At 32.7% G+C, this 19,756-nt stretch overlaps 3 protein-coding genes across 4 annotated transcripts; 1 reads left to right on the top strand and 2 right to left on the bottom strand.

Annotated features, from left to right (window-relative positions):
- Positions 1 to 273: 273 nt before the first annotated feature.
- On the bottom strand, positions 274 to 2,786 carry LOC108342482 (uncharacterized). Its single transcript, XM_017580266.2, has 2 exons — positions 1,052 to 2,786; positions 274 to 852 (listed from the first exon to the last, which is right to left on the bottom strand). Exons 1-2 carry the CDS (start codon positions 1,265 to 1,267, stop codon positions 397 to 399), a joined length of 672 nt encoding a protein of 223 aa, XP_017435755.1. The 5' UTR covers positions 1,268 to 2,786; the 3' UTR covers positions 274 to 396.
- Positions 2,787 to 4,472: 1,686 nt separating this feature from the next.
- LOC108341831 (uncharacterized) lies at positions 4,473 to 9,306 on the bottom strand. Its single transcript, XM_017579483.2, has 7 exons — positions 8,815 to 9,306; positions 8,641 to 8,729; positions 8,422 to 8,563; positions 5,819 to 5,914; positions 5,555 to 5,677; positions 5,091 to 5,353; positions 4,473 to 4,944 (listed from the first exon to the last, which is right to left on the bottom strand). Exons 1-7 carry the CDS (start codon positions 8,951 to 8,953, stop codon positions 4,834 to 4,836), a joined length of 963 nt encoding a protein of 320 aa, XP_017434972.1. The 5' UTR covers positions 8,954 to 9,306; the 3' UTR covers positions 4,473 to 4,833.
- A 4,147-nt stretch (positions 9,307 to 13,453) lies between these two features.
- Positions 13,454 to 19,124, top strand: LOC108343357 (uncharacterized). Of its 2 annotated transcripts, XM_017581589.2 has the most exons (8): positions 13,454 to 13,738; positions 13,855 to 14,052; positions 15,360 to 15,417; positions 15,579 to 15,659; positions 15,753 to 15,785; positions 16,128 to 16,367; positions 16,456 to 16,597; positions 18,261 to 19,124. In XM_017581589.2, exons 2-8 carry the CDS (start codon positions 13,874 to 13,876, stop codon positions 18,743 to 18,745), a joined length of 1,218 nt encoding a protein of 405 aa, XP_017437078.1. In that variant the 5' UTR covers positions 13,454 to 13,738; positions 13,855 to 13,873; the 3' UTR covers positions 18,746 to 19,124. The 2 variants fall into 2 exon arrangements, with proteins under 2 accessions (XP_017437078.1, XP_052731977.1); XM_052876017.1 differs by lacking the exons at positions 13,454 to 13,738; positions 13,855 to 14,052 and adding an exon at positions 14,074 to 14,547.
- Positions 19,125 to 19,756: the final 632 nt, after the last annotated feature.

The raw sequence follows: 19,756 nt of genomic DNA, 5'->3' as shown, positions 1-19,756 counted from the left end.
AAAGAGATTAAATGCATTTTATCTGAATACAATTAATAATAACTTCTTATAAACTAACTTTAAGATTATCAAATTTAAAATTTAAAGATTCTGTCGAGATAGTTTGTACTCTTATGCTTAATTCTTAGTAACTCCACCGACCAATCTTGTGTCTAAATTTATGAGGACAATCTCAAGTTTTATAGGAGAACTGCAAATGCAATATGTTCCTCGTATTGTTGTTGACTATTTCAGTTGCAGCCATGCTCAGAAAACTGATGATACTAACATGAGTTATGGAAAGAAAATATATATTAAGTGTTTTTTTTTAAAAGTGAATAAACACAATAAAAACCATAGAAGAAGCTTTTGCTTCGGCATTCCGACATTGTTAACGTGAGATACAGGTGAAGAAATTCATGGTTTCTTAATACTTGGTTTCATCTTACGCGATAACCATGACTCAGAAGGTGACTTGGGCAGTGGTGGAAGCAACACGGCTCTGCGGCACAGACCAAAGGGCCATCCCTCGCAGTGACAAAACTCCTCAATCACTGAACGTCTCCAATGCTTGGACTGCTGGTGAAGGTCGTTGAAGCTTGAACATCGTGAAAGGTTTGTCTTAACAGAATAGAATACTGACCCACTGGGAGAACTCGAACAGCGTGAGAAACAACTTTTGACAGACAAAAACTCTTCTCTTTCGTCGTTTTCTTTATCACCACCCTCCACTTTTTTCTGCGGTGTCACTGCCTCTGTCACGAATAGTTCTTTCGTTGCAGGAGAGTATACCCAGGAAAAGCTGTGTCTCAACACGCTTGCCTTCTGCTTCTGTTTCTCCATTGTGCGGCTTATCACTGCTGAGATAAACACCTGCAAACGAAGGAAACAATAATGACAATGGTTGCAGGAGAATATCCTGAAATTTTTCCAGAATGCTGAAACAATTTATATCATGAAACCATGGCATTTTTTTTAAATAAAAGCCTTTAATCACAAATACTTTATTTCAACACCAATTCTAATAGAAATCAATGTTCAAAATTGATTCTGAACTCAAATAAACACTTACTTCTTGTTCTTCGTCAAAATCGCTCACTGGGTACTCATCCTCAAAACTTGAAGTTGAAAGCCGTGCACCCAAAGTTTGGCAACTGGAAAATACTTCCTTAAGAGTTGCAACAATGTATTTGCATATCTTGGGTTGGTTTGGTGGCTCTTCATGGTAGAACACACCCATGTGAAAATTTATGCATCGTTGTGTTAGATAGGAGCACCGCAAAGACATATATAAGACACTATCAATTCTCTAGATTTAATGTTGGAATTGACCTGCTTCATTGATAGTGGCCCAGCAGCGTACTGGGAGCCCTAAAAAGTTCTCTGTTCTTTAAGGTAAAGACAAACATAAAATGGCCTAAAGACATTTTAACCAATGGCAATAGTATTCAATTTAGGATTCAAATGTTTATTTGACATGGGTAAGTGATTTGGTTGGGAATTTTGCATCAGGTAAAGAAGTCAGTATATGACATATGACGTCTTTTTGGGCGTACTATGCCTGTGGTACACATAAGAAATGTCTCCACCGGGTAACTTTCAACGATTTGTTTATTTATGAGCCTAGAGATAGTGCTCAATGAGTGTTACACTTTAAGTTAAAGTCATCGTTAATGGGACGTGCTACCGAATAAATACTGGTATTAGATAAATCCAATTGGATTGGTTACCCTCCAATTGAAGTTATATATCAGGAAAAAATCAGAAAGGGACAAGAACTCCGGGACATGTTAGACTAAATTATCCTTATGATATGCCTTGAAATTTGCTCACATGGTATGTGGTTTTTTTATCTATCAGAAAAGGACTTCAAGGAAAATAAAGGAAATTTAAGTGATGTTTTTAAATCAGATTCGGTATGTGGATTTCAATTATATGGGCAATTTGGACTTACAGAAATATGATTATCTTTAAAGAAGTATATAGACTCACAAGATATCTTCGGTATGACAAATGCATAGATATATGATTATGGTTGAAATGTATACTATGTAAAGTAACAATGTCTTATTTAGACTGACATTTTCATCCCGTACACAGACTAAAAACATTATGAAAAGGTGGAGTCAGAAACAGGTTAATAGGATATGCAGAACCTCATAAAATGTTTTGGTATGGAAGAATACAGATTTCGTTTGCAGATAAAAAATATAGACGAGAAGGGAAGGCGGAAAGGGAGAAGGCAACAACACAATACACAACACAATGGCACTTGAAGAAACAAGAAGAACATAAGTGCAGAGGAAGTTACCATGAAGACACGTAAATGTAATAGATAGGAGCAGCTCCCCCTTTCTAGTATCAAGAAAATACAAAGTACAATCACTCATTATGCTGAACTACTAAGGGACTTTTGTAAAGGTGTTGAGATTGCTATAAAATATGCAGGGATACTCTTATTTTCCCAAACAAGCCAAATGTGACTGGTTTATCAATCTGCCCAGTAATATCATGTATCAAAAGTATAAGTAGGGATGTTTAGTTTTGAAGTAAATAGGTACTATATACACTCTAGTAAAAACTCCAAGTGTTTTATTATATATACAATACATAATATTTTGCTGATAAAAAAAATGAGAGTATAATAGGGCAATTTGAAACTCAGTTGATGAACTTTAAAGCATGAATATGGGCCAAAGAAGGTTTTTTTCCACGAGTTCTTGCCGCAAGGAGTTAACTTTTTAACGAAAAAAAAATAGATATTTACTTGAGTATACTTTAAGTTTTAAATATAGTTTCACATTGACTAAATAACATAAAATAATAATATCATAAAACACTTTTACATTCATTTGACACAAACTACAACGATAAAATGGTTAAAACAATATATTTTTGTATTGTTTCAAGAAAGAAAAGAGTAAAAAATAAGTAAGGATAGTGTAATGTAAAATATTTAGGTGTGTCAGAATATTTAGTCAATAAAAAAAATAAAAGTTTGATTTTTAAAATCAGAAAATTACTTTATCTGGTTATAGGATTAATTCTTTACTTCGTCCATAAGTTTCACTTGATTCTACCTTATTTATATAAATCACTTTCCGATAATTATGCTTAGAGTGCGTAATTGGTAGTTTCTTATCATTTAAGTACTTCTTTTCACTGTTACGTTTCACAAACATGAAACTAAAAAATTTGAGATAAGTAAAAAGTGTTTGACAAAACTTAAGATAATGACTAAGTCTAAGTCGTTATTATTCATCGTGAGAGATAATGACTATTCTATTACAAGCATATAAGCAATACCTTCTAAAATAGTAAATTCCATAATCAAAATAACATCAATCATAAACTAAACCGAAGTAAAAAACAATAATGAATGTTAGACTTCAAGACCATATTCGACTCCGATTCAAGTGAAAATATAAAGGATTTTAATAGAATATTAACATATGACAAATATGAGACTTAATTACATTTATAATTTGTTTTATAAAAGTTGAATTTATGTTCTGGACCAGCAAAATTTCATGTATAACACTACGTTAATCACGAAGTTAGAACAGTTATGCCTAAGCAGCGTAAGTTGCAAACTAAATCCAAGAAGAAAATATTAGAGCTTTCAAAACGGATCACCTAGTCCAGTCCATCACGGGTTGGTCACTTAGTGAGTCAACCCAACTCGGCTCATTTATTAGCAAATCAGAAAAATTCGAACTCGACCTAACCCATCACGGGTTGGTGGGTAAACAGGTTGGCTCACTTAATTACAATTTTTTTAAAATAAAAAAAAATTATAAACTTTCTATAATTCAAATCTAAACAAATTTCAGTCCCAACATGAGTGTTTAATTAATTTTGAAAATAAAAAACTTAAATAATTTTTTCAAACAAAAAAAAATAATAAATATTTTTTTATAAAATTAAAATTAAATTTTAATAAAATAAAATTAGGTAGGCCAATCCGGCCCACCACAGGTTCAACCCGCATGAGCCGGGTTGAAATTTGATCCGCATAAAAAAAATACAATTTTTTCAAACCCAACCTGGCTCATGCGAGTTAAACCAGTAGTGGATCGGATTGGCTCGCGGATTATGACCCATTTTGACAGCTCTAGAAAATATAAATAAATATGCTAGACTTAAGGACCATATTCACCTTCCAGTGAACTTTTAAAGTATATAGATTTAAATTAAAGTAACATGACAAACTTTTACTGCCACCCAACCCTTTTTGACGGATATAGCCACGGTGGTATGCATGTAACAAAAACATGTAATCAGTTATTAATGACCTATTGTGCTTGATAGTACTTTAATCTTTAAGAGGAAAATAGAAAGGATTGAGCTGACAAAACAAAGTGGATAACATAACGACTACGACTACATGTGACATATATATACATTTTATTGTACACGTCTAAATGTAAGTATGATGACGATGGATTGAAAGGAGGGGAGAAGCGGACAGAACAGTTTGATGAATCATCATCAACGTGGGAGGAACAAGAATGATAATATGAGTAGGATTCTAAGTCCCACAGATACAATGAATAATGTTATCAGATAGCATACAGAAAAACAACTTCCTCATCATTTATAAGTCACCTTTCCTAAGTGTTTTAGACCCGACCATGGTGGAAAATCCTTGGCACTGAGGTGAGTCTGTCAAAAACTGCATTTTGACCAAAACCAAGTCCTAAATGACCATTGGGAAAATTCTTTGTTCCCCAGTTCATTTCCTACACAAAAAAACATGTTCAAGAACAGTGGTATATAATCCACGATCATGTTTGAGCTCGTGTGACGGTAGCTCTGGTTGATTAAGTTACATTTGGTGTTTGGTTATTGGACTCATGAACTAGTAATACCAGAGGCCCATGGAACGATCACTGGTGCAGAAGGGTGCGAATTTCGATACCATTCTGGATACTTATTCTTAAAATTTAGTCGAGGTTTCTCAGCCTGGATCAAAATTAGGAGTACATTAGCCAGGTGAGGAGGGGAAATAAACGATGAAAAGGAAAAATTTTAAACCAGACCTGAAAACTCGAGTATTTTCCTAAATCAGATAATAAAAGTATCAAAAGATAGAATGGGGTAGAACTTACAAATTTCAGCCAACATTCCTGATGTTTGTGCTGGTAAATATCTGGAGAATGACACCCAAACTCAGATGGGCAATAAACCCAGATATTGCATTTCTTTTCACCTTCTTTGGCATGTTTAGCATGATCCAAGCAAGCTTGACAGCAATCAGCTGCGCTATCCTTGTGATGTGTAAGACCCCATCTTACTGCAGAACCATCATAATCTGTATGAAGTTCCGCATGGCACTCGGGTGAAAGGGGCCTGCCAGGAAGAACCTCCTCATCTGGAGAAAACGTATACTTGGTAAGTCCAAAGAAATAAATATAAATGTACACCACCAGATTCTATCATGGAATGTATGCGTCGTTAATTGATTCCGAAAAACCACTCAAGTGATGAATTTTCTACAAACAATATTGAAGGCAATGCATATAAAGGAAATAGAAAAAAAAATGGATATTATAACTGAAGAAACTGATATTACCAAACTCCTCTGCACCCTCAGGTTTGTCATCATGTTCTTCATTGGCAACTTGAGCAGGTACCCAAAGGCCAATTTCTTCACAAAGCAGAGCCCAATCAGACTCCAAGGCTCTTGCTAGTATACCTAGGAAGTTGAAATAAGATTATGCACAAGGTGTCAAAGATTTGTAAGGTATTCATTAACAGTTTGCAAAGAACATTATCTTAAAAGTACCACACAAAAAACTCCTCAGTTACAGACATAATAGAAAATCAATGTTCATACCAGCTTCTTCATGGGGGATGGATGAATTGGAAGTCCCCTTCACAAGAGCCGACTTGACCTCTTCCAGTTTTCCCTTGCGCCAATTTTCAACTACTTCTGTATTTATGAAAATGTAATATCAGCAAAATGACGATATCGGTTGCGTAACAAATGAATTAGGAACAAGATTACTTCCAAATTTTTTAAACTATTCATTTAAATAACACCACCAAATTCAATGTCCAAAACAGAGTAGCTTATTGTTCAAGTAAAAAGTTGGGTGCCTTTAACCAAAGAATAAAAATAAATTGAACTCTCTGACTCAAAGTTAATGACTACCTTAAGCCAAAAGAGTTCCGTCCCTTGGCCATGAGATCTAATATTTTATTTCAGTTATAATAAATAATAACAAAATATAAACAAATATAAACCCCTTTATCTTTTGCTAAAACCTCTCCTAGACTATAATATCTATTAATTGAATCAAAACTTCTTTAGGCCCAATTCCTGGACCTATAGACTTTAGATCGGCCTTTAAGCTTTCTATCCATCTTTGAGTATTGAGTTAGGTCCCGGGACAATACACTTATAATTCGTTAAACAAGGGGAATAGACTCCTCGTTCTTAGAATGAACCTTTTTTCTTAGCTCCCCCAATCCCTTTGGACACATATTATGAAATGAATGATTATACATAAATCTTCACAACATAAATTTACATGCTATGTTTCTTCACAAATCTCTTTTGTCTTCACAAAGCCTTATTTTTACTTAAAAAGGCAATTAAATTGGAGAATGGGCCCAGGAGCCTAGATTGGAATTTTATAAAACAAACATTATACACCCAACGCAATGAAAACATCTTAAGTTGTTGATTTTCATCCCAAACATTGTATGTGCCTTTTCATTTTAAGACCATAACAGACAAAACAGTGATCTCTATCTCTCTATGATTCAGGATGACAAATGACATGTAAAATCCAATTAAGTAGATGTTGCAAACCAAATAGAAACAAATGTTATCATCTATCAAAATTATTTAGTGCCCAAAATATATAAAACTATTCAAACTATCTTCACTAATTTTGTTGTTTAATATAGTAATACATTATAAGAATTTCAGAGTTTCAACTTGAGAGTGACTGAAAAGTGAAAACTTAGTCAATATTAAAGCAACTACGTTATTATTCTGAGAGTGCATATTAATCAATACAAAGTGAGCACTTCATACATAGACAGAGAAAATGAGAGAAAGAAGAAAAACAAGAGAGGGATCACCTAAGATCCCTCTTATGCCCTTCTATAACTTTCTACAGGATAGATTTACCCTCAAATCGAAAAAAAAAAAAAAAAAAACTATTATTGTATTGAAAGTTTCTAGAATATTGGACTTATTTACAAAATCTTAGATTTACTAAAAAATTATTTTATACCTAAGTAAAATGTGTCAAAATTAATAATACTATCAAAATATATAAAACAAGAAGCATTTAATTATATTCTTATTGCTGCTTACGTTTTAGAAAGATTGACACAAACACTGTATACATTTATTATTCAGTTGGATTACTAAAAACCATATTCAAGTTGAAGGGAGAAAACAACATAGAGATCTTCACCAGTGAGCTACGATCCAATAACACAAGAGAACTTGACACCACGTTCAACTCAAAACCTTGAGACTATAAGTTTGTGAATCTTATTTATTTGTTACTCAACTTGACTATTTCTACACAATGTGAGACTTCAACTCATTTAAACTCCAACAATTTACCCCTCGAGTGTGATATCTAATTAAGTTGAGTTAGTCATCAAGACAAACGATTCACTTTAATACCACTTGTTGAGCAATTTGAAAGAGAACATGTGCTAACAAAACAAAATAACTAAACACCACCTTCAACCTAAAACCTTAATGTTATAAGTTTGCTAGTTTTTCTTACTTATATGTTACCCGATTTGAAAATTTCTACATATGAGATTTCAACCCATACTTCAATTATAAAATGATGAGTGTTAAGTCTCACATCAGTGTAGAGAGATCTCCCAGCTAAAACTAAATATAATTTTTTTTTCATGTTCCTTCCTTCTCGTATCTAAAGTTATAGTAGAATCTTCATTCTCATAGATTACCACAATTATAACTTGTCAGAGGACATTCTATTGCAAACGAGGGATTCACTTTTTATTGCAAAAGAGGGATGCATGAGATGGACTGATCTAGGTTAATAGGAGAAAAAACAAGAAATTAAATGCAATTCCTTATTTTTCATCCAACTGTTAGAATAAAAAGAAAGATACAGTTATAAGACCAGCAATTGATGCAATTTTGTCGTAATAACGAAGTGAGCACAGGAGACTAGCAATTGATTGCAAAAAAACTAAGAAGTTCAGTAAGAAGATCGAAAACGCAATTTCATAACTGAAAGGCCAAATGCCAGAGTTGTAGTAAGACACAGCCTCAAGGCAGCAAGAAATTAGAGTGCAAATCATATCCCATGTCAGCTTAGCAGGAACAGATGTTACCAATTCAATACGAAAATGCTTGATGTCCAACAGTGTTTATACATATAGACGTGGAATAAATAGGATTCCTATCCACAAAATTTACAAGCATACACTCACCTCGTTCCTTGGCAATATCTGCGCCACTAGAATTCAACCCCCTTAGTCTCTGCAAGATCTCATCAATTATGTTCTGTTTCAAATGCTGCGACAACTCAACCGCCCTAGTTTCACTCGAAAGCTCCCCCTCTAGAGCCTTTACCTTTTTGCACAACGATTTCACAACGTTAACTTCAACTAGCCTCAAATGGAAGCAGATAAAGGGTTCACACTTCTTACCCACTTAATTAACTCCACGGGTTTAAATTCCCTGCGGATTTGCATTGACTCTTCCATTTTCCGAATCTGATCTGGATTATACAAAGCAACTGCAGAAAGACACAAAAATCAAAATCCATGCAGCAACCGTTTCCACTATTTCGAAAAGGAAGAAAATCGGTGCAAGTAACTTACCGTTGCGGGAAACGTTACCGGAGTAGATATAAAGAGAAGCATAAAGAGAGCGAAGAACGTAAAGAGCAACGGCAATATTGAAGAAGCAAACTAAGAGAGTGGTTTTCTTGTAAGAAAAGACCCACTTCCCTCTCGCCATGTTCCTCTTTCCCTCTCTTCTTCATCCCACCATTGCAAACTTCCTCCTTTTAATGGGAAAAAAGCCTGCTCCAACTACTTTAATCTGAGATCAAAGAATCGAAGAAAACCTCAATTGACAAGCTAGCGCCACCAATTAGCGATTTGCTTTAGTTGTTGGACGGAGACTTTGTTGAATTTAATTACAAAGATTTTAGGATTTTGTGTTCTGTCAGTTTCGGCTGCGATTTCTCTTATGCCTAAGGTGAAGTGTGTGGAGACATGGGAAGAACCCTGTTTGGTTGCAAATGTATACTTCGCTTTTTGTCTGAGGTGGTTGGATGAGTTGGGAATTAGACGGAACACCTAATCATTTCGGTGATTCCGCGATTATTGATGGTGGTTCTACTAAACTACGCACAACATTTTTTTACTAACTTGCGCCTTCTTTTCAAAATAATTTATTTTATCCTGTATAATACTTTGTTTTAAAGGAATATTGATTTTTTTTTATCATGTATCTTTTTAAAACTTCAAGATAATATAATTTTTTCACTTCCTTTATTTCTATTTTTGTTATGTATTCAAAAAATTTGAAAAAGGAAATTGAAAACAATTAATAAATAATTTTTTAAAAATAAAATACTTAAATGTTTTTATTAGTTTGAGTGAAAAATATTGTTATATAGGAAGAGAGAGTTTGTACTTAAGTTCTTGAAATGTAAAAAAATATTTCAAAAATAATTTAAAAGAATAAGATGAGTATTGAATGAGTAATCATATCTAATAGAATCATCAAATAATAAATAATATTAAACAAACAAACAAAAGAATAAATAATATCCATAAAAATCTCAACGAAAGATCAAGTACAAGTTTACAAATATTTATAACAAGAATGAAAGAAAATAAACTAAAAGAGAAAATGAATATTTCCTACAAGTTTGATCAATAAATACAAAGAAATTTAATCATCTGTTTTTCTTACCAATCATTGTCATTATCCATTGCATTAAATTTGTAAAACTGTGTCGAAATTTCACTTGCCGTTTCGTTTAAGCATTAACTTCTTTTAGCTTGGGTTGGCCTTTAGGTAGATGTCTCAAGCCCTTAGTTAAACTAGAGCCCAGAGTTTATTATCATTTTATAAATTTATTCAAAAATCATGACAGGATCTAAATGAAATATTTAATTTTAAAATTAATAAAACAATTCATTTAAACTTTTTTACAAGTTTGTATAGCTTATTTAAGACAGTGTTTAAGTTTTTATTATCTTTCAGGCATGTTCACTCAATTTTGAAAAACTAAACCAGTTTGAATTCTTTTATAAAATTTTATTATTCTAATTACATTTTTTAAGATTAAAACTTTAATCTTATTCCGAAAAATATTTTACTTTTTTACAATTATATTTGTCTGGTTAAGATACAGTTTTCGTTTGAACTAGTTATATGCACAAGTTAATATTACTTTGCATGTTTATTAAAAGAGAAATACATATAAAAAACTAATAAATATTTTTAAATTTATTATTAAGTTTTTAATATAATCAAGTTTAAAAATAATTTACAGGTTTAGAAAGTCAGAATATTTATAAAAATATAAATAGTAAACTTTGTAGAGATATAAAAGATAAAACAGGTGTAAATTCTCCAAAAGTATAAAGATACATGTAGAGTTTATTCACTAAAAATATAAATTAATGTATGAATATATTAGTGTAATGTAAATTGTTAGACTAATTTAATAAATGCGTAGATAAACTTATTTCATATGTATTGTTAAAATCGTATAATTAGTATATGGACTATGGATAGGGATGACAAAAAAGTCCGCGCCCGCGAATATCCGCAGATAAAATTCGCGACAGATAGTTGGTACCTGCGGATATTTACTACCCGCGGATTGCGGGTAGCGGATTTTTTAATACCCGCTTATAAACGGGTCGGGTGCAGGTATTATATTATTCGTACCGACGGATATCTGCTACCCGCAAAAAATAAAAATAAAAATTTAATTTATATTTTATTAAGTTAAATTTAATTAAAATTAAGGTTAAACCCTTTAGTTGTCCCTAGTTTAAAAATTTGGCCACGTCAACGTCGCAGGTCATCAAAAACTTAATCTCATTAAGCCAATTTAACGGCAGGGGTACAATTGACTCAAATTTTCATTTTTTAGGAGTAAATTGAGGATTCTAATAAAACGGGGATCGAACCGGGAAAAACCGACAAAAATAAGGACAAGTAAAGGAGTTTAACCTAAAATTAACATTAATTTATATTTTATAAGGTTAAATATAGTTAAAATTAAAATTTAATTTATATTTAATTTAATATATATTATATTTTATATATTTTTGTAATTTTATTTATTTTTTATTATAATATTTTATAAAAAAAATTAATATTTGTGGGTATCCGCGAGTATTCGTGCGAGTAGCGGATCACATAGCGGGTGGATTTTTTTTTGTTGGGTCAGGTTGCGGGTAGACATTATCCGTACTCGACCCGACCCGTTTTCATCCCTAACTATGGATGACAACAAATACATATACTACCTACCTGACTCGTAACAAAATAATTTCACTTCTTATCAGTTTGATACAAGTTTAAAAAATATCAACAAATATATTTAAAACTCGTGAATACTCGTAGATATCCATAAATATTTTAAAAATATATTTTATAAAATTTCAAAATAAAAATACAAAAGATATAAACTATAATATAAATAAAATAGAATGTAAATTAGAATTTAATGAAATAAATTTAACATAATACAATATAAATTAATTTTAATTTTAATTAAATTTAACTTAATAAAATATAAATTAAATTTTTATTCTAACTTTTTACGGGTAATAGATATGTGCGGGTATGGGTAGTATGATACCACGTTCAACCTGTTTATAAGAGGATATTAAAATACCCGCTACTATCTGCAAGTACAAATACTTTTGTTAATCATAATATAGACACAATCGTCTAATGTATGTTGTTAAACTCATTTAATTAGTATATAAATCAACTTGTATAGTGTATATTTCAAGACTCGCATAATTGTATAATAGATAGAGTCGTATAATATGTATTAATAGATTCATCTAATATGTATATGAACAAACTCACCTACCTTATATTTTTATTGTATGGACAAAAATCTATTTATTGTATGTTACAAAACTCGTCTGATTAACATATGAACATACTTGTCTAATGTATTATTTTTATACTCATTTAATAACTGTATGAAATTAGTGATATAATATTTTTTCATTATATTTATCTAATCAATAGATGGATAGACTAGTCTAATTTTGATTGTTAAACTTTTTTGTTATATTAATCTAATTAATGTATGAATAGCCTTGTCTAATGATTAAAAAATTAACTTTTGAAACACTTGTGAACAAAATAAAATAAATTTATTAGTATATTATTATTTTTATATTATAATAAATAATAAATTATTTGACTTAACCCTTTTTTTTACATAACTTTTAAATTTTAATATTGTGCTCAATCTTTTGAAATTCTATGGGATGCGCTAAACAATAGAATCGATAAAATAAGAAAATCACATGCTTGATTATCAAAAGAAAATTCAAGTTGTAACTTTAATCATGCATCAATGACAAATATGTTATTGAGAATGTGAAAATTTATGCAAAACATGAAAAATGCTGTTAATTTAGTGATAAATAAAAAAGCTAAAACCTTTGTACCAATGGAATGGATGAGAAAGGCAATGATGGAGAGGATAAGGACAACCACCATCAAATTCTGCTTGTATTTATCTTCAAGCTTCCTCCTCTCGTACACCTAATGCTCTCAACAAATTCAAAGCAAAGTTATAAAAAAAAAGTGTTCAAAATTATTTTATGGGTTGAGGCAAGACAGGACAAGGAAGGTGTAGAGTACGAGGAACACATATTTTAAAACATTTTTATATTGTCAATAAAATCTATCACTAACTATAAATCTATGTGAAGTTTATTCAAGGGATTTTATTATAATTTAAAGATATTCAATATATTTAAATAAATAATAAATGCGAAAGTTAATACATTTTGAAGTTAGGTTTTGAAATGAATTTAAAAACGAGAATAAATTTCATTAGATGAAGATTAGATTGCCGATTCATAAACATATATTTTAAACACCTTACGAAATAAAATACTTGTGATTGAATCTTGTTTTACCGATTCTATCATGCTGAATGGATTGAATCATTGATTCTAAACGCTGTTGTGAGGTGTAAGCGATAAGCAATCCGAATTCTTCCAAAACGTGTTCACACAAATATATGTGTAATTAAAGTTACTTCTGCTAAGTATTTATAATTAAAAAGTAGTTTTTTAATTGAATTTAGATGAGATTGAAAGTTGTTTGTGTCTATAGAGATATTAAAATAGATTATTTTTTAAATTATAAGATTAATTTTAAACTTAGTCAGTAAAGACAAATTTAGATAATAATAATTGTATTGATAATATCTCTCGTGAAAGTTTCTGACTTTTTTTGGTGAATTCCAAATCCCATTTTCTATGCCACGAGTTGTGGACAACGCTACTGACCTAATATGAAAAGTGGGTGAAGCAATTACCAATAGAAAATGTTCTTCTTCTGTGTTGCGATCTTCGAAGGAGGAGCTTGAGCTCAAACACACAACACCATCTGTCTCTAATTGAGACAACCTTAACTTCGGTCTTTCCAAGTTCCAAGCACGGTTTTGTTTTTCCCGCGTCAGATTGTCGTAAACTAAGAGAAAGCTTCAATTGTGCCAGCCTGTCTTCTTCTCAAGTAAACCTTTTCTGTTTCTTCTTTGATCTTGTGCAAATTTTTGAATTATGTTTCTCCTTGTTAGTTAGTTCTCTGGAAAGTAAATGTTCTGAGCTCTGTTGTTTTGGCCATGGTAGGTTAAGAAGAAGAAGAAGAATGTGGGGGTTTGGTGGTAGATATTACTGGGGGAGAAAGGTGGCTTCGGAGAAAGCCGACGGGATAGTTGTGGTGTTTGCATGGATGTCAAGCGAGGAGAAGCACTTGATGAAATACGTGGACCTCTACTCCTCTGTGGGATGGAATTCACTCGTTTGTCATTCTCAATTTCTCAACATGTGAGTTCTAAATTTAATTCGCTATTGGGTGCTCCAGAATTATGTTGCTAATCATCCTTCTGGTCACAAACATTCATAGATGATCACAGAGTTGTGAGAAGACAGGATTTGATTCCAAAAGTATGTGGTGATAACTTTTCTATCCACATGTAAATGTTTTGTTACAGTTTCAACTGTTTCTCCTCATTTTAGCCTCTAAAATGTACTTTAGAGAAGTCAAATCGAAGAAGGAAGGTTTTGCCACGATCAAACTCACCTATTTCTTGTTCAATTGTGTGAAGTAATGGATATGAATTCCACCCTTTAAAATATTTCCCCACTTAGTAAGAAAACCCCTCATGAATGACTAATAACCCTCTTCCACCAAAGATCTTGTAGTCCTGCTGCCTTGGTATAGATGGGATTAGGGACTAACGACCAACGACAGCACGAGGATGCATAGTGCAAAGGGTATCGGTGAGGTGGCAATTACTCCAAAACTAAAGTATAAAGCAGGTATCGTACCACTAAAACCTTATTATACAATAGTGGGGGTGCTAAGTGGACATTTCAAGACGAATGGCTTCAAATTAGAAGAGGAATGAGATATTCCCAGATAAGCATTACTGGTGTGCACTATCAGTCCCTGCTTTTTGGTTGCTGATGGGACCATCACATGTAATGAGCTCGAGTGATGCCTTGTCTTTAGAGATCCCAAATAGACAAAACTACATGTTAAAATGTCACAATAATTTAGGTTTTGTATATGGATGTTGTCTTTTGTAGCTAACCTTGCCTGGGCTTGATCAATATGGTTATCCTGACCAAGTTAGGTGAAGTTTCACTCAATTTTGCAGATACAATTTTCCATGTACATTTTATAAATTAGAGCAGTTTGGATGGAAGGGTTTTATATTCCAATTGTTGAATGTTTGAGCGAGCTGATTGTCATGCTAAAACCTAAGCTTTTGTTTGACGTATCACATGGTCAAAGTTGTACCTGTTAATTTACATTTTAGTTGTTTTCTTTTTTATTGGGTGTGTGCAAACTTTATTTCAATTTTTTTACTTGTAATATTTAAAATAGTGGTTAATATTCAAACATTCAAATCTCTTCCCTGATGGGTTTACTAGGGGAGTGATAAACTAATGCTAAGTTTGCAAAAAATATTTTACTTAAAGTCTTCCGTTGTTATGTAAAATGTTCTACAGGTGCCTTGCGAATTTATTTACTTTCTGAGTGATGGGGCCATTGATACTTTGGTTCTTTGCACATCTCAGTCTTAATGTATACTAAAAGATTATTATTAAATTGCTATTATTTGCAGGTTCTTCCCTGAGAAAGCCACAATTCTTGCTGTTGATATTCTTAATGAACTTGTTGAGGTAAGTTTTACTGCAGTCCTCTATTTTTCTTGTCAGTCAGAACGACTTTAAGTAAGCTGAAAGCTTCCTTTTTAATTTATTATAAAGTGGTTTACATTTCCATGATCTTGATTAAGATTTGCAACAGAGAGAATACTGCATTTTGATCAATATATATACAGGTGCTGAAAATCAGGCAATGCCCCATTGTTTTTGCATCCTTTTCAGGCGGTTCAAAAGCTTGTATGCAGAAGATTCTTCAGGTATTCTTTTCTAGACTGATTTTTATGTTTTGACCATATGCTATACAACCATTTAGTTCTAACGTCTACTAACTCTGGTTTTCTGTCATCCAGATAATTAGTGGCAGCTCTGAAGCTCATAATATGGTACGTTTCCTTCCATTTGCAGTTCAGAGGATGGTTGAGTTACACAGATTGTATAATTGATAAACTCATCATTGTCCTACATTTGTTCAAAACATTTTAATTTGTGAAATGTGATTGAATCCAAACCCTGCATTCTATGCTCTATGATGTAATTGATCATATATTCCCTTTTACCAAGTATTTTGGTCATGTTCTTGTTACTTGGACTTATGTATTGTGGACAGTAGTTTTTGTCATTATAATTCTCTATCTGTTCATCCACCCTCACATAAATGTATGTTCACTATTAGTTCTTTTATCTTTTTCTTTTTTCACTGCTTCTAAACTATTTTCATGGCACAGGATGACTACCAGCTAGTTAGAGAGTGTATATCTGGCTATATTTATGATTCCAGTCCAATTGATTTTACCAGTAATTTGGGTGTTCGATTTCTTCTACACCCAAATGTTTTAAAAGTCTCTCATCCACCAAGATTTGCTTCATGGTTTGCAAATGGCATAGCATCTGGTCTTGATTCTCTTTTCCTCAGTAGATTCGAGTCACAGCGTGCAGAATATTGGCAGACACTTTACTCCACCATTGTAAGTAGCTAAGAATCCGTAAACAAATTAACTCTTTTCTTTACTCAGGTCTATCGAGTTATCTGCTTATCAAATAGTTATTTTGCAGAATATGAAGGTCCCTTATCTCATTTTATGTTCAGAAAATGATGATCTTGCTCCTTTTCAAGTCATTTCAAATTTTTTCCAAAGACTAAAGGACCTTGGTGGGGATGTAAAAATGTTAAAATGGAGTGCCTCTCCTCATGTAGGTCAGTATTTTGACTAATTTTTTTCATACTGATACATGAATGAGTTGATAAGTTTATTCTCGACAAACACATACTGTGACTCAAGAAATAAACTCTAAATTATGTAATAAAAATAATTCAGCTTTTGGCCAAACTTGAGTACAGACATCAACAAACCGAGGGTTTCTCCTTAACAAAAGTTTCCTCATTCAAATCACTAGAATTAACAATATGATGCCTTAATTGCCCTATAGGCTGTGATGGCCTCTATATCAATCTATGGCATCTGATGTGAACCGCATGTAGTTAACAATCTTGGCAGTTAAGTGTTGAAGTTAGGAGCAGTAATTTTTTATTCTAATATGTGATAGAAAATAAGTTATCCTAATTTAGATGTCCTGTATAAGAATTGAAAATTTCCTTGAATAACAATAATTCATAAATAAAAATTGATGGTAGTAATCTATTAGGGTATATTTGGTAGCGGGCATGTAAATTAGCAGGTGTTGTAATTTGCATTTTGTAGAGAGAGGATACTCCCTCTATTGGAGATTCTATCTCTAGGATGGAAAGTTTGTTGCTGTAATGTGATTTGTGTTATACATTATATTTTATTGGTTTATCAGTTTGTGCTTTATCATTTTAGTCCTACCTTCCATATTAGTGGGAACTAAGATCTGTTTAGACTATTGAGTTGATGATCTGATAGTGGTTAGAGTATCTGATAATGTAGAATAGCAACAATTGGCAGGAGTGTGAAAGGAAGTCGTGCAACTGAATAAGAGGGTAGGATATATGGGAGAGAGGCTTCTCTCTGGGACGTTGAGGCTGTTTAGGAAGAGGGCAGTGGAAAATTGAGAATTCCAATCATAAGGATGGAACAATAGATTAAGGGTCGGATTTTGAATCTCCACAGTTTGGAAGAGTACCGTATGGCACGATCCATACTTTTAACCTTTCGCCCTGCCTTAATGGCATGCAATTGGCTAGAGATATTGAAACAGAAATGGCCAAAATTTATCATGAGACTGGCAGTTATAGTTGCAGTCTAAGAATTGGCGGCAAGACATTATTGCATGGCCTTCAAAGTATGGAACAGGTTGCAGAGCCGAATAGAAGTGGGAGTGGAAGAAATGTCTTCAAGTCTGGTTTAGCGGCTTTAGATTTTTGCACAAAATAGTGACCTTGCTTCCTCTTCCATAGGTACAGGCCTTCTACATCAAGTAATTTGGTGTAAACATTTTTGCACGCCTTCTGCTGCTCTGCATGCAGTTAGCTGATCCGTTATTTATTTTTAGTTTTTTCCTGTATTTTATTCATTTAAATGAAACGACTTATGTGTAGTCTTTGAAAAGTAGGTAAATTCATTAACCTTAAGATGAATTCTGCAATTTACATTCCCGCACGAGTATGCAGGATAGGTTTCACCCGAAGTTCCAATTACTTGAGTCTGCAAACTAAAATTATGAATTTGTTTCCCATTTTAAAGCTGACAGATGCAATTATTTTTGCTAAATGTGTGTAAAGAAGGACAGAATTGATAATTATTCATGGTATTTGTGTGAAATTGAAATGATGACTGTAACCTACTCATTTTAGTGCAGTGCCAGTTGCTGGTTAATATTTAAAGTGGGTTTTGTAGAGTAGGGGTGAAAGTATTGAACTTGAATTGAATTTGTCACAGGTCACTTTCGGCATCATCCAATTGATTACAAGGCTGCTATCACTGAGATCCTTGGCAAGGCAGTTGCAACTTATTGTTGCAAAAGCAGTAGAAAAGTTGAAGATGAGAAACTGGGTATAGAAGGAGCAAGAGATGAGATCACAGATCCGTTTTCAGAGTCGCGGAAAGCAGCAATGACCTCGACTAGTTTCCAGGGCTTTGCTCTTGCTCCAAGTGATAGTTTGTCTTCTAGCTCAACGGAGTATGAAGTGGGCAAAGATATTGGCACCATAGCAGATGAACGCAAGGGAGGGTATATTCATCTTCCAAGCCGTCCGAGCATCAACGCACACGGGCTTCTTAGCCAAATATTGTTTGATGTTTGTGTGCCTAAGAATGTTGAGGATTGGGATATCAGGTCAAGTTCGAAGAATGCTTTGTCGGCAGGTACAGGGAAGCATGTTCCATTTAATCCTATAAAATGCATGCGGCGTTCAAGGTTGTAAGTTGTTGACTGACAAATCCTCAGGTGATGTTTTCTTCAAGGTTCAAAATTTTTAGGGAGATGTAATGGGCACAAAAGACGTAATCCTGTATTGCCTGAAATAAGAACCAAAAGGACTGATAGTTACCACCTTAGCTGTTCATTAAGCACTGTGTGGACTTAAGTAATGTGATTGAGCAGCTTGTCTTTTTTAACGTAAGTTGTACAGCTACTTCAACGGAGATAAAAGTGGTTTGACAGAGAATATAGTGGGAACTGTAATTGTAACCTTAAATTCTGTTCATAAAGAAAGTAGTCCTAATCACTGCTTGTGAGTTCGTTAAGAATCAAGGTTGTTTGACGTGTTGAATAAATGGAATGCTACTCGATCTCTTTGTCTACCAGTAAGTTTTGTCATGCATTGCTGTGTATTAATGTCCATCATTTCTTCTTCCACAATTCTCATTCTATTTCTTCGGGTTTTTTTTGTATATATAGGCAAATTTGAACAAAAAATTACTGATGTTAAACAAGTCATAGGGGTTCAGACGACTTCAAATGAAGAAGTCGTGCCTTCCTACACAACTTCACCTTTACACATGAGTCAGAGATGAAATCGTACACTCCTAAAACGATTTCAGACCTTGGTAATTGATTACTAGGCTTTGTAATCAATTACAGAAGGCTGAACTCATGCGTAATAGGCAAAATCTTTGGTAATCAATTACAGACCTATGGTAATCGATTATCAGATGGTTTTAGTGTCAAAACAAAGAGTATTTTTTATTTTGTGGATTATGTTGGTTAATTATTAGTAATTATTAGAATTTTCATTTAAATTGTTACTATTTAAATTAACATTCCTATTATTACATTATTACCATTTAAATTAATATTATTAGAGTTTCCATTTAATTTGTTACCATTTAATATGTTAATTATTTATAAATTAACATTTTTATTACTACAATTAAATTGAAATGGTAATAATTAATAATTTAAAATGGTAATAATTTAAATGAAACTCTAATAA

Source organism: Vigna angularis, chromosome 4 (genome assembly GCF_016808095.1).
Source record: "Vigna angularis cultivar LongXiaoDou No.4 chromosome 4, ASM1680809v1, whole genome shotgun sequence".
In the NCBI taxonomy this organism is placed as follows: Eukaryota; Viridiplantae; Streptophyta; class Magnoliopsida; order Fabales; family Fabaceae; genus Vigna; species Vigna angularis.
Note: the sequence above shows the minus strand (reverse complement) of the source record. Positions and strands in the feature narration are given on the sequence as shown.

Coding starts and splice junctions, on each gene's coding strand:
- LOC108342482 (XM_017580266.2), bottom strand. CDS start 1,267: ATGTCTTTGCGGTGCTCCTATCTAACACAACGATGCATAAATTTTCAC. Junction 853..1,051: donor ATTTTGACGAAGAACAAGAA/GTAAGTGTTTAT, acceptor CTTCGTTTGCAG/GTGTTTATCTCAGCAGTGAT.
- LOC108341831 (XM_017579483.2), bottom strand. CDS start 8,953: ATGGCGAGAGGGAAGTGGGTCTTTTCTTACAAGAAAACCACTCTCTTA. Junction 5,915..8,421: donor AGATATTGCCAAGGAACGAG/GTGAGTGTATGC, acceptor TCATAAATACAG/AAGTAGTTGAAAATTGGCGC. Junction 5,354..5,554: donor TGAGGGTGCAGAGGAGTTTG/GTAATATCAGTT, acceptor CGTTTTCTCCAG/ATGAGGAGGTTCTTCCTGGC.
- LOC108343357 (XM_017581589.2), top strand. CDS start 13,874: ATGTGGGGGTTTGGTGGTAGATATTACTGGGGGAGAAAGGTGGCTTCG. Junction 15,418..15,578: donor TTCTTAATGAACTTGTTGAG/GTAAGTTTTACT, acceptor ATATATATACAG/GTGCTGAAAATCAGGCAATG. Junction 15,786..16,127: donor GCTCTGAAGCTCATAATATG/GTACGTTTCCTT, acceptor TTCATGGCACAG/GATGACTACCAGCTAGTTAG.